The sequence below is a fragment of the Carassius carassius genome, chromosome 30, assembly GCF_963082965.1.
Source record: "Carassius carassius chromosome 30, fCarCar2.1, whole genome shotgun sequence".
Classification (NCBI taxonomy): domain Eukaryota; kingdom Metazoa; phylum Chordata; class Actinopteri; order Cypriniformes; family Cyprinidae; genus Carassius; species Carassius carassius.
This window is the reverse complement of record NC_081784.1, coordinates 1,108,106-1,120,605: the sequence shown is the minus strand read 5'-3', so window position 1 is coordinate 1,120,605 and position 12,500 is coordinate 1,108,106. Positions and strand designations below refer to the sequence as shown.

Here is a 12,500-nt window from a genome sequence, read left to right as displayed (position 1 = left end):
GTGGTATGGTGTCACATTGCCATACCAGTGAATTTATGAAAACATACTTATGCAACTTTTTCATTTATTATTTTCCTTTTTTCTCCTCGTGACCCATGTGTTCTGCATCCATCTGTTAGTGGTAGTTTTGGCAGTGCCCTATCAGAACGAGTGCCAAATCAAAAGCACCTGTTGTAAGACTCTTCTACTCTTTACCAAAACCATAAACAAACACACCACACCAACTGCCAGTTTTGTCTCCCGAAGAAAAATAAGACACAACGGCATCACCCCATGCAACTTTGAAGAACAGGCGACAGAAGCCCCAGGCCTAGGTTCAGAGATGTTTCCGACAGCTCTTACTCGAAAGCGTCAGCGGCCTGAAGTAGCCTTCGCTCGGGGTCACGAGGAGGTGAAGTTCAAAGATGTGAATCTGTTCCTGGTGGAAAGGAAGATGGGAAAAAGCAGGAGGAATTTTCTGTCTAATCTCGCCAGATCTAAGGGCTTCTGCGTAGACGACGCTCTCAGGTACGTGACACAGAAAACAACGAGACACCATGACCTAATTCATATCCAGGAGTCTAGCATTATTACAACCAGGTTGAAGGGATAGTTCACCCCGTAATAAAAATGTGCTGTTGATTTATTCACCCTCAGTGCCAAGATGTAGGGGACTACTTTTTCTTCAGTAGAACGGTAAAGAAGATTTGTTGCTGAAACTGAAGTCCTTGGTGATTCATAAAATTAAAGTCAGCAGCAGGTTTTTGAGAATAATAATAAACTAAATTAATACTCCAGATGATATATTGAGATCTTATGAAGCGAAACAATCAGTCTGTGCAATAAACATTATTTATGTTTATTTAAGTTTGGTCCAAAGAAATGGGAAAGGCCTTTTGGGTGGACTAGTTTCTTTTTTTGTTTGTTTATTGTTTGTTTACACTTACACTTTTTTGTTTTTTGTTTTGATTCATTTGGTGGTTTTGTTGATTGTGTTTTTTGATTTTAAATTTTTTTTCAAAAACAGCCCAGAGTAGCACAATGACCATATCCCAAATATCAAAACTCAAAATATGTAATTTCCATACATAAAAATACATATTTTATAGTCATTATCATGCACATTGATCAGAAACACTTCCAATTGGCTTCCAATTGGGTTGGTTTTGTTACGCATGTATTGTTGCTCGATATGTGCCTTAATAAGCTTTAATATCATACCATCACTCTGGACAGTTTGCATGAGGCATGAATTACATTTAGGCTAATGATGATGTAAATGTTCAGTTTCTTGCACAGACCAATTGTTTCGCTTCATAAGACCTCGATATATCACCAGGAGCTAGAAGTAAGCCTATATATTTTTTTGATCATTGATATACTTTTTAATTCTTATAAACATGTAGACCTACATGTTACGAAACGCATATTATAATAATAAAAAAAATCCTTACTGTTCTACTGAAGAACTTGGATGAAAACAGTACATTTTAATAAGTTGTTGGGGTGAACTGTCCCTTTAAGCAGTAAATCTTTCACACAAGCATTTTAAGGAATTTGAACAGCACTGTTGGAATATCTCAACAAAACATTTTATTATATAGATATTTGTTTTTTAGTGAATTGCCAGTTCTCTTAGAAACACATTTAGGCTTTAATAGTTGCTTTGGCTTTTAAAAACGTTGTATTTTAACAAACGCCACTGGTAAATGTACATAAAACCGATGAATCATGAACCAAGTGTGAAAACAGTCACAGAATTTTCTGCATGTTTGTTTGTTCCTTTAAATCCCACTCACAGTCATTCAGATCCCAACAGAGAGATTTTCCTTATTTAGAGACGGCGAGTGACGTACATCTCTTTGACAAACAATTAAAAACTCTACTTTTCACTGTGTAATTACATATTTTAATTTGCATACAATTTTATGCAATCACTAGGGCGGCGGGATTCTCGATGAGTTTCTAGAGAGAAGGTTGCATGGAAAATGACATTGTAATAACAGCACAGAAACCGGCTATTAAAACCTTGATTAACAGAATTAATCAGTTGCTTCAAGAAAAAACTAACTTCACAAGCACAGACATACTTGTTTTGAAGTGTGTAGTGTGGTCTGTTATTCTTCTCTTCATGGCTGCTTGGTCAGAAGTGATCCTGGGCTGTTGGTGCCAGTTTGTGCAGGTGGAGAAGCACCAGTGGGAGTTGTTTTGGGTAGATGGGTATTACAGCAGCCAGCAGTTTGCCGTAGTGTAGCGTGCCGTACCCAGCTGAGAGATGGCACCATTCCCAGAAATGCAGCTTGAGCTCGAATGGCCTACGGCTGCAGCCAACCACAGGAAACCTGTCATGATGAGCTGAAAAATGACATTTTATAAGCCAGTGAGGATTTGATATCAGTACGAGTCTGATAATACAATGCCCTATAATAAATCCCCGGGTATTATTCTGAACACGCATGCAAGTCGTGATAGAGACTCTGCATAGGAAGGGCTGGAGATTAGAGGTTATGACGTTCATAATGCAAGTCTTATGCTATATTGAAGCTGTTGGAATCAATCAAAGGGTGTTTGGCTTCCAGTTGAGTTTTGTGCAAGAGGAAAATGTTGTTGCTCACAGGTTTCTCGTTCATTGCTCAGCATCAGCTCGATGCTTCTGATTAAATTCCTTTCGGAGGAATAAAAATAGACACAAATGAGTCATGCAGTGAAAGTATAGAGCTATACAATTCATATCATTTGATCTTGTGGGAGTTTGCATCAGTGTCTCTAATTGCAAACATTGTTATTTTGAAAAATATGACAAATGTGCATGCAGTTTAAATACTCTGGTGCATGAATTTCAGAGGCTCATTTGACTTTGGGTGCAAATCATTCGCATAGCAACGCTCTGGCAAACACCTTTATCATTTTGTCAATGGGTTTTGAACAGACAAACGCCAATAAAATTTTCTTTAGAAACTGTCAAAATTATTAAACAAGTTGGACTAAATTACATAACAAAATTAAACTAAAATAAAAGATGAAAATATAAAAATAAAAAGCTAAATCTAAATATTAATAAATACTCTAATAGTAGGCCTGTTTAATAAAACGAAAAAAGTCAGACCATATAAGTTTTTTTATTAAATAAAACAAATCAGATTTACATTTCGAAAGATTAAAGATGAATAGATTTCCCCTCTGAGGACAGACAGAAGTGAGTTAAATTAGCAGTCGATTTCCCCTTAAACGCTCTACATCTCGAGCTAGTTTGAGACATCCGCAGTGGCACCTGTCCGTTCTGCTATTGTGCCTCCACGTGTCTGATTGAGAGAGGTGCATGATGGGTAATTTCGTTTAGCCGCCTGCTCAAAGTGCTGAAAGCTCAGGACTGTGTGTGTGTGTGTTATGGATGTGCTTCTGATCATCACACACATCACATTCATATCCTAATGTGTGAGAGTCCACCTGATTTGATTTCATACAGTATAATCCGATCACGAGAACCGCTAGAGAAATTAAAACCGCACGTGGGTGTGTGTGAGAGAATCAATCAGTCGTAGAGTAGATGTGAAATTGGATTACGCTGCTCGAAAACAGCTACTTATGTGCCACACGATCTGGGATCCATTATTTGCTTCTGATGGAGTGTGTGTTTCTGCTGTGTGTGTGTGTGTGGTTCGCAGTGCTGACGTGACACACGTCGTGTCGGAGGGAAATGCAGCGCAGGAGCTCTGGAGCTGGCTCGAGGAGCAGGGATTAGGGGAGATGCAGGACAAACATGTGCTGCACATCAGCTGGTTTACTGAGAGCATGAGCGCCAGCCGGCCCGTGCCTGTGGAAATCAGACATTACATACAAGTAAGTGCACTTGAGAAGCTCATATGCCGAAGATGATGTCCTTTTCATAATCTGTTAGCATTCCTGTGCATTTCACCTGTGAAAGCATTCAATTCTGTGCACAAAACCACACACGCGTGCCCTCACAAAATGATTTTATTACTAAAATATAGAATAAAAGATTCTAATGCATCATTTCTCATTTTCTCAACTAACAAAAACTAAAACTTAGTAAAAAATTATACGTAGACATTTTTAAAAGCAAACCCCACAACAAATGGCTAAAACCTTAGCTAAAAATAAAAACAATACAACATTTTTCATTACTATAAATATTAACTAATATATATATATAAAATGTTGCCAAGGCAACTTTTCTTTTCTTGTTTATTACTAAAATAACAAAAACTAAAAGTATCAAATCTGTGTAGGCATTTTTTTTAAAAGCAGAAGCTAATTTAAATGTCAAAAAAACAAAACACAATTACTAAAACTTTAACTAAAATTAAAATGAATTTAGAACTAAGAATATGAACAAATCCATTAGAATTCATGTTCGTTTCACCAGTGAAATCACTCTGGTCTGTTGAGGGTTATTTAAAACTCAAACTAAAACCTTTTTACTTTAAATAAAAATAAAATACACATTACCTAAAATAATATCAAATACAGAACAGTTATTCAAAAACAGCTAGTTCCCAACACTTCTCATTTTTGTTAAGCTTGCTTATCAAATAACTAAACCTAAAAGCTAAATCTTAATAAAAGTAATTTAAAATGTATTTAGCAAAAATGAAATCAGAAAATATAAAATCTAGCTCAAAACAATTAACAAATCTGTTAGTTTCCATTTGTAAACTAAAATGAAAACCATAAAAAATTAGAATAGAATAAACATTAACTGAAATAATATAACACACATGAAATAATAAAACTAAATAAACTAAAAATTTAAATCTATATAGGCAAAAATAAGTATAATAAGCACAGAAACATTACTAAATTAACTTAAATAAAAACAAAATAAAATAATAAAAATAAAAAACAATTCAAACTATAATATGTCAAACATAATAACACTGATTCTGTGAAAAAATAAGCTTTGTGATTAACTATTGTTTATGATTAAGATGTTTTATTAATCATGATAATCTTAACAAAAGCCACCCACAACTTCTATAGTCCCACTTTGACACTTGTGAACAAAAATTAAAAGCTTTAAAAAAGGTATAACTGGTATATATTTTGCTGTAGAATAAACCATGAAAATATCTTGAGCTTGTGTTCACCACAAACCTTATTTCAGACACTGAACCCAAAACCCATTTATAAAACCCACAGACTTTACTTTAGGACGAATGACCTTCCTAGTGTTCAAAAACACGTATAAATTAGACCGGACCTAAAACATAAAGACTTTACAGCCTGCTGAATGGACTGTACAAATAAAATATAGCATCCACAGTATGTTGATTCATGCAGTGCTAGAATCATAAACGAATCAGTGCTGGCCTCATTAAATATTCATGTGCTAAATGATTGAGCATCAACAGTCGAAATGTTGACGAACACACGTTAAATGCACAAGTGTTTCATAAGCAGTGATTCAAACAGGTCGAGTGCTTGTGACATTATGCATTAACCTCATGAATAGCAAATGAGAAAATTAACCCATAGTTTTTCCAAATGTATCAAAACCTACTGACTCCTATAATTAATTAACCAATTAGTATTCTTGATTTTTTTTTTGTCCAGTATAAATGTTTAATAATTATTAATGTCAAGAATGTCTTTAAAACAAGATACATTGTTACAAGTATGGGGTGTATGCTAACGTAAGAATAAAAGAACTTGAGGAGAGTCTTGATCAATGAGGAGTTTACTGAACAACGAAGGAGATTACGGACTATATACACAACACAACACATTAACTGAACTCACATCACATTAGGTTAGGTTACAAATAACAGCTTTATACAATCACGGACGAGGAAGAACTGAACAGACCGGGTATTTAAACACACAAGGTAATGAGGGAACTGGAGACAGGTGGGGAATAATCAATTAACAAAACAAGAACAGGAAGAAGACCAAATAAGGAAACAGAAAGTTCATTAACGTAACAGTTCGCCCCCTCCCGGAACGGTGCGTCCTCGCACTGCAAGAGGAATACAAGCGGAGGGAGGGTGGGGGTTCTGGAGGCGGGCGATGGGCAGGCAAGGGGCAGGCGAAGAGGGAGCAAGGAGGTAGGAACCAGGGCGGAGTGGATGGAGGGAGGAGCCAGGGAGGAGCCCGGAGCAGGAGGAGCCAGATGGTCCTCCAGAGACCAGCCAGGATGGAGATCGATGGTGGAGTCGACGGCGGGAGGAGCCATGGTGGAGAAGGGGCCAACGACACCAGGGGGCCGACAGGCGGAGACTGCACCGGTGGGTGAGGAGCCCAAGATGGAGCAGCACAGCCGCAGAGCCAGGGTGAAGCCGAGGATCCGGAGGGCCTAGGTTGAGCAGAAGGCTCAGGCGACCAAGGCGGAGGCGGGGCCCTGGAAGACCGATGCAGAGCCGGAGTGGCTGAGGATGGAGGTGGAACCAGAGGGAAGGAGGAGCCTGACAGAGCCGGAGGGATGGAGTGATGAGGTGTAGCCAGAGGAATGAAGTCCCGAGGCGGCGGATGGTCGACGACTGACCAAGGTGGAGCCGGAGGGACGAGGGAGCCCGGTAGAGCAGGTGGGATGCCAGGTCACGGTGGAGACGAGGGAGCTAAGAGCCAAGGCGGAGCCGCTGGGTCGAAGGACCGAGGAGGAGTCCAGGGCTCGGAGGCAGGAGGCAGAGACAGGGCTTTCACACGCCAAGGCGGAGCTGGAGACTGGCAGTCCAGCAGTGAACCATCGCGCCCAGATGTCGCAGACTGAGGGTGAGCTGCGGGACTGACTGGCACCAGCAGAGATGAGGTCGAGGAACTGGCTGGTCTAGGAAGAGAAGAGAGAGGGAGGATGGGAGGAAACACAGGAGGATCAGGGCTGGACGGAACCAGCGGCGACACAGGAAATTCAAGGCTGGGCGGAACCAGCGGCGAAACAGAAAATTCAGGGCTGGGCGGAACCAGCGGAGAAACAGAAAGTTCAGGGCTGGGTGAAACCAAAGGGAATGGAGCAGAGGAACTGACTGGAGGAGGTCGACCTCCAGAGCGCGACTGACCAGGTGTGTGAGCCGGCAACACAGTGCGTCATGGGAGTTTTAGTGGAGATCGAGGGCGTGGAGGAAAGCCCTGCCCACTCTTCTGCGACTGAGGGTGAGCTGTTTTCGGTCTCGGGAAATTATATGGAGCAACTTATGGATCTTATGGACTGGTCTATGGAGGTAATCCCTGAATTTTCTGGTTCTCCGCTGGTTCCGTCCAGCCCTGTTCCCCCTGTATACCCTCTGTCTGTGATAGGCTCGGGCTCTGCGGCGGGCTCTGGCTCCATGCGGCGTGATGGCGGCTGGCTGGTCTCTGGGTCGGGAGTGGGGCTGGAGAAATCCTCTTCGGCGGTGCAGATGGTCCATGAAGATCAATTTTTCTCCAGCACCCACTCCACGAAAGCGGCGAAATCCTCTCGGGGACCGTTTGCTGGTAGGCGTGCCTTACACCGCTCGCTCAGGCCGGTGTAGAAGAAGTTTGATAGCGAGCGGTCGGGGAAGTGGGTAAGGCACGCCAGATCGAGAAATACCCTAGTATGGTCCTCCAGTGAACGGTCCAGTTGCTCCAGGCACAGGAGTTGGACTGCTGGAAGTGCCATTCTGGGAGAGGGAAGAAAACAAAAACCAAAAAGAAAGAAAAACACCGCTAACTAAACTGTTTTGGTCCGTGATTCTGTTACAAGTATGGGGTGTATGCTAACGTAAGTATAAAAGAACTTGAGGAGGGTCTTGATCAATGAGGAATTTACTGAACAACAAAGGAGATTACAGACTATATACAACACATTAACTGAACTCACATCACGTTAGGTTACAAATAACAGCATTATACAATCACGGACGAGGAAGATCTGAACAGACCGGGTATTTAAACACACGAGGTAATGAGGGAAGTGGAGACAGGTGGGGAATAATAAATTAACAAAACAAGAACAGGAAGAAGACCAAATAAGGAAACAGAAAGTTCATTAACGTAACATACATACACTAGAATACTAAAACCTTATTTTGTTTTTTTGAACTGTAAAGTTTTTTATATTGGAGTTTTTGCAGTCATTTTACAGTTAAGTATGTAGGCATAGACAATAGTGCGTTTCAAAAAAATGTTTTGCTATCTAAACATTGTAGTTCTATTTGATTTTACAACGTAGTTCTCTCTCTATCTTTCTTTTTGAACCCCAGGTAAATCCTGGGTTGTTTTAACAATTGCAAGTGTAAAACTGTCCAATGAAAATGTGCTCGCCCTAAGGCCATCCGAGATCAGCATGAGTTTGTTTATTCATCAGATTTGTAGAAATGTAGCACTGCATCAGTGTCTCATCAATGGATGGGTGCCGTCAGAATGAGAGTCTGATAAAAACATCACAATAATCCACAGCACTCCAGTCCAACAGTAAACATCTGGAGAAGACAAACTATGAAACAAATCCAGCATTAAGACATTTATAACTAAAATACAATGAGTCTAAAATACATAACACTTCCTCCAGTGAAAAAGTGTTCTGGTCTGAATCAGGAGAGAAATCTGCACAGATCAAGCACCAATTAATTAAATTCAAGTTTATTTGTATAGCGCTTTTTACGATATAAATCACTGCAAAGCATCTTTACAGAAAATTACGTTTCTACAACATTTAGTAGTAGCTTATAAGTGGTGACTGTCAGTTTATGTGCATATGATAGGAATTTTCAGAAAAATTAATACAAGATGTTGTCAACCAGATGATGAACATTATTAACGGCAATGCGCATTTGATCAGATACAAGTGCAGTACAAGATTATGAGATGCATTATTCGAATGTTTGGCGATAGAGATGTGTTTTTAATCTAGATTTAAACAGAGAGAGTGTGTCTGAACCCCGAACATAATCAGGAAGGCTATTCCAGAGTTATGGAGCCAAATGTGAAAAAGCTCTACCTCCTTTAGTGGACTTTGCTATCCTAGGAACTACCAAAAGTCCAGCGTTTTGTTAACCATTTAGGGCCTTATAGGCAAGTAATGATAATTTGTACCTGATACAGAACTCAATAGGTAGCCAGTGCAAAGCTTGTAGAATTGGGGTAATATGATCATAATTTCTTGACCTGGTAAGGACTCTAGCTGCTGCATTTTGGACGACCTGTAGCTTGTTTATTGAAGATGCTGGACAACCACCTAGAAGTGTGTTACAATAGTCCAGTCTAGAGGTCATGAATGCATGAACTAGCTATTCTGCATCAGAAACAGATAACATGTTTCGTAGCATGGCAATGTTTCTAAGATGGAAGAATGCAGTTTTTGTAACATGGGAAATATGATTTTCAAAAGACAAAAAGTTGGTGTCTAATATAACACCCAGATTTCTGACTGTAGAAGAAGTAACAGTACATTTGTCAAGTTGCAAACTGTAGTCTACTAGATTCTGTGTACTGTTTTTTGGTCCAATAATTAATATCTCTGTCTTATCCGAATTTAATGGGAAATTTATTTGTCATCCAATCTTTTACATTTTTAACACACTCTGTTAGCTTAGATAATTGGGAAGTTTCATCTGGTCTCGTTGAGATATAGCTGAGTATCATCAGCATAACAGTGGAAGCTAATCCCACATTTTTTAAAATAATATTACCAAGGGGCAACATGTATATTGAAAATAGAAGGATACCTAGGACGGATCCTTGTGGCACTCCATATTTTACTGATGATAAATGAGATGACTCCCCATTTAAGTAAACAAAATAGAAGCGATCACACAGGCAGGATCTAAACCATCTTAGAGCCTGCCCTTGAATACCTGTATAGTTTTGTAATCGATCTATGAGTATGTCATGATCTATGGTGTCGAACGCAGCACTAAGATCAAGTAAGACTAGAAATGAGATGCAGCCTTGATCTGACGCAAGAAGCAGGTCATTTGTAATTTTAACAAGTGCAGTTTCTGTGCTATGGTGGGGCCTAAAACCTGACTGAAATTCTTCATACAGATCATTTTTGTGCAGGAAGGAGCTCAATTGAGCAGACACAACTTTTTCTAAAATTTTAGACATAAATGGAAGATTTGAAATAGGCCTATAATTTGCCAGTACACTAGGATCTAGTTTTGGTTTCTTAATAAGAGGCTTGATAACCGCCAGCTTGAATGGTTTTGGGACGTGACCTAAAGATAACGACGAGTTAATGATATTGAGAAGCGGTTCTTCGGCTACAGGTAACAACTCTTTCAGTAATTTAGTGGGTACAGGATCTAATAAACATGTTGTTGGTTTAGATATAGTGATAAGTTTATTTAGCTCTTCCTGTCCTATATTTGTAAAGCACTGCAGTTTATCTTTGGGTGCGATGGATGAAACTGAAGTGTTAGACGCTGTAGAAGCTACATTTGCTATTGTATTTCTAATGTTATCTATTTTATCAGTGAAGAAATTCATAAAGTCATTACTATTAAATATTGGTGGAATATCTGAATCAGGTGGCGTCTGGTTATTTGTTAATCTAGCCACCGTACTAAATAAAAACTTTGGATTGTTTTGGTTATTTTGTGGATATGCTTGGCCCTGGCAGTTTTTAGTGCCTGTCTATAGCTGGACATACTTCCAAGTTAGTTTTTCTCCATTTGCGTTCAAGACTACGAGTTACTTTCTTGAGAGAGTGAGTATTACTGTTATACCATGGCACAGTACGTTTTTCTCTAAATTTTTCAATTTGATGTGGGCAACAGCTTCTAATGTATTAGAGAAAATAGTGCCCATGTTGTCAGTAATTTCGTCTAATTCATGTGTATTTTTGGGTACAAATAGCAGTTGAGATAGATCAGGCAGGTTATTTGCGAATCTGTCTTTGGTGACTGGAACAATAGTTCTGCCCAGACGGTAACGCTGAGACATATAGTTAATATCAGTTATACGCAGCATGCACGATACAAGGAAATGGTCTGTAACATCATCGCTTTGAGGTGCGATATCTATATCAGTAAGATCGATTCCATGCGATATAATTAGATCTAGTGTATGATTAAAACGATGAGTGGGCCCGGTGACATTTTGCTTGACTCCAAAAGAGTTTATTAGGTCAGTAAACGCAAGTCCTAATGCATCATTTGTATGATCAACGTGAATATAAAAATATGAAAAAGCACATTTCATAAAGCCGGAAGGCCAGCCTCGGATTGATGTTCAATACAGCTCTAAACAGATGCATCAGTGCATCGCTGAGCATCGTAGTGCATCGCTGACTGACGCTGAAGACAACGGCGTGGGTGTTTCCGCAGCATATCTGCCCCAAATAAAGAAATATGCTTAATCTTTCTTCTCCTTCTCAGTGGGATACAGATGAGCAGAAGTTTTCCCCGAGAGCAGGACTTATGACTGTGAACTTGAGTTTGTCTTTTAGTGCTGCAGACCAGAAAATGTCTTGTTTGCTTTCGGCCGGTATTGATTGAGGCGTTTAGCATCGAGCAGCTTCAATGAAGATGCTGTGATTCATCAAAATATCAGAGTCAGGTAATGATGCAGAAGACAATAACTGATCTGCGACATTAAAGGAATAATTCAGCCAAAAATGAGGCTTCTGTCATCATTTAGTACAGATCTGTATGCTGTTATTTCTGTGATGACATTTGCATGCAAAATTGTTATGCAACTCGCATACAGTACGAGCAAAAAACTCTTTATTCTAAATTCCAAGTCATATAATGATTTAAGTGAGTAAAAGTGTGAGCCTGAGTTATTTATATATATATATATGTAATGCTTTTATTTAAAGCAACTTACTTTACTAGCGCCATGATCTACAGAAACCTATTTTAAATGAGCTTTTTTTAAATTTTAGTTAAGTTTAAGTAATTTTGTTATGTGCTTTTGTCATTTTCTTTTTAGCTTCAGTATGTTAAAATTTTTTATCTGATTTTTATATTATTATTATATTATATTATTTTTTTCAGTTAACTATATATGAATTATTTAAAAAGTTTGATTCATTTATTTCCAATATTTCCAATTTTCTATATTTCTATAGTTTTCTTTATTATTTATATTTATCTTTATCTTATTTAACTTTTTTAATATTCCTATTTAGCTTTAAATTATTATTTTTTCTCATTTCAGTTTTTGTTTTAATAACTTTAGTGCCCCAATGCAATTTTTAATTTGTTATTCGAGCTTTTAATGAAAATAATTCAGTGAACTTTTCCTTGTATAATGATGATGTGTGTGTGAGGTGTAGAAATGCTCAAATGCACCGCTTCAATAGAAGCTGCTATTATTAGGGCTCTAAAAATGTCGTTCTTCAGTCGCCTTCACAGCTCTCTTTCTCTCCTGAAGACAAGCTGCAGCTTTTACACTCACTGACTTGTAATGATTGTAAGAAACGCAGATAAATATGCCTCTTGCTGCCGTCTAGAGGGATAGGATGATCAGCGAAGAGTACAGAGAGTGAAATGAGTGTGTGTGTCTTCAGAGACATTTGTTTCACTATCAGCCCAATCAGGAGGGATGTGATCCTGAACCGGGCCGGTGTTCAGGGTGTGATCTCATTAACCCGAGCACCA

The 12,500-nt window shown here is 38.9% G+C and overlaps 1 protein-coding gene across 1 annotated transcript in view; it reads left to right on the top strand.

Annotated features, from left to right (window-relative positions):
* The first annotated feature begins 202 nt into the window (after nucleotides 1-202).
* LOC132110381 (DNA nucleotidylexotransferase-like) overlaps nucleotides 203-12,500 on the top strand; it is a 98,895-nt gene continuing 86,597 nt past the window's right edge. The window contains exons 1-2 of the mRNA XM_059516938.1: nucleotides 203-507; nucleotides 3,645-3,819. Coding sequence (XP_059372921.1) covers nucleotides 323-507; nucleotides 3,645-3,819 — 360 coding nt within the window. The 5' untranslated portion in view covers nucleotides 203-322. The remainder of the gene's footprint in view (nucleotides 508-3,644; nucleotides 3,820-12,500) is intronic.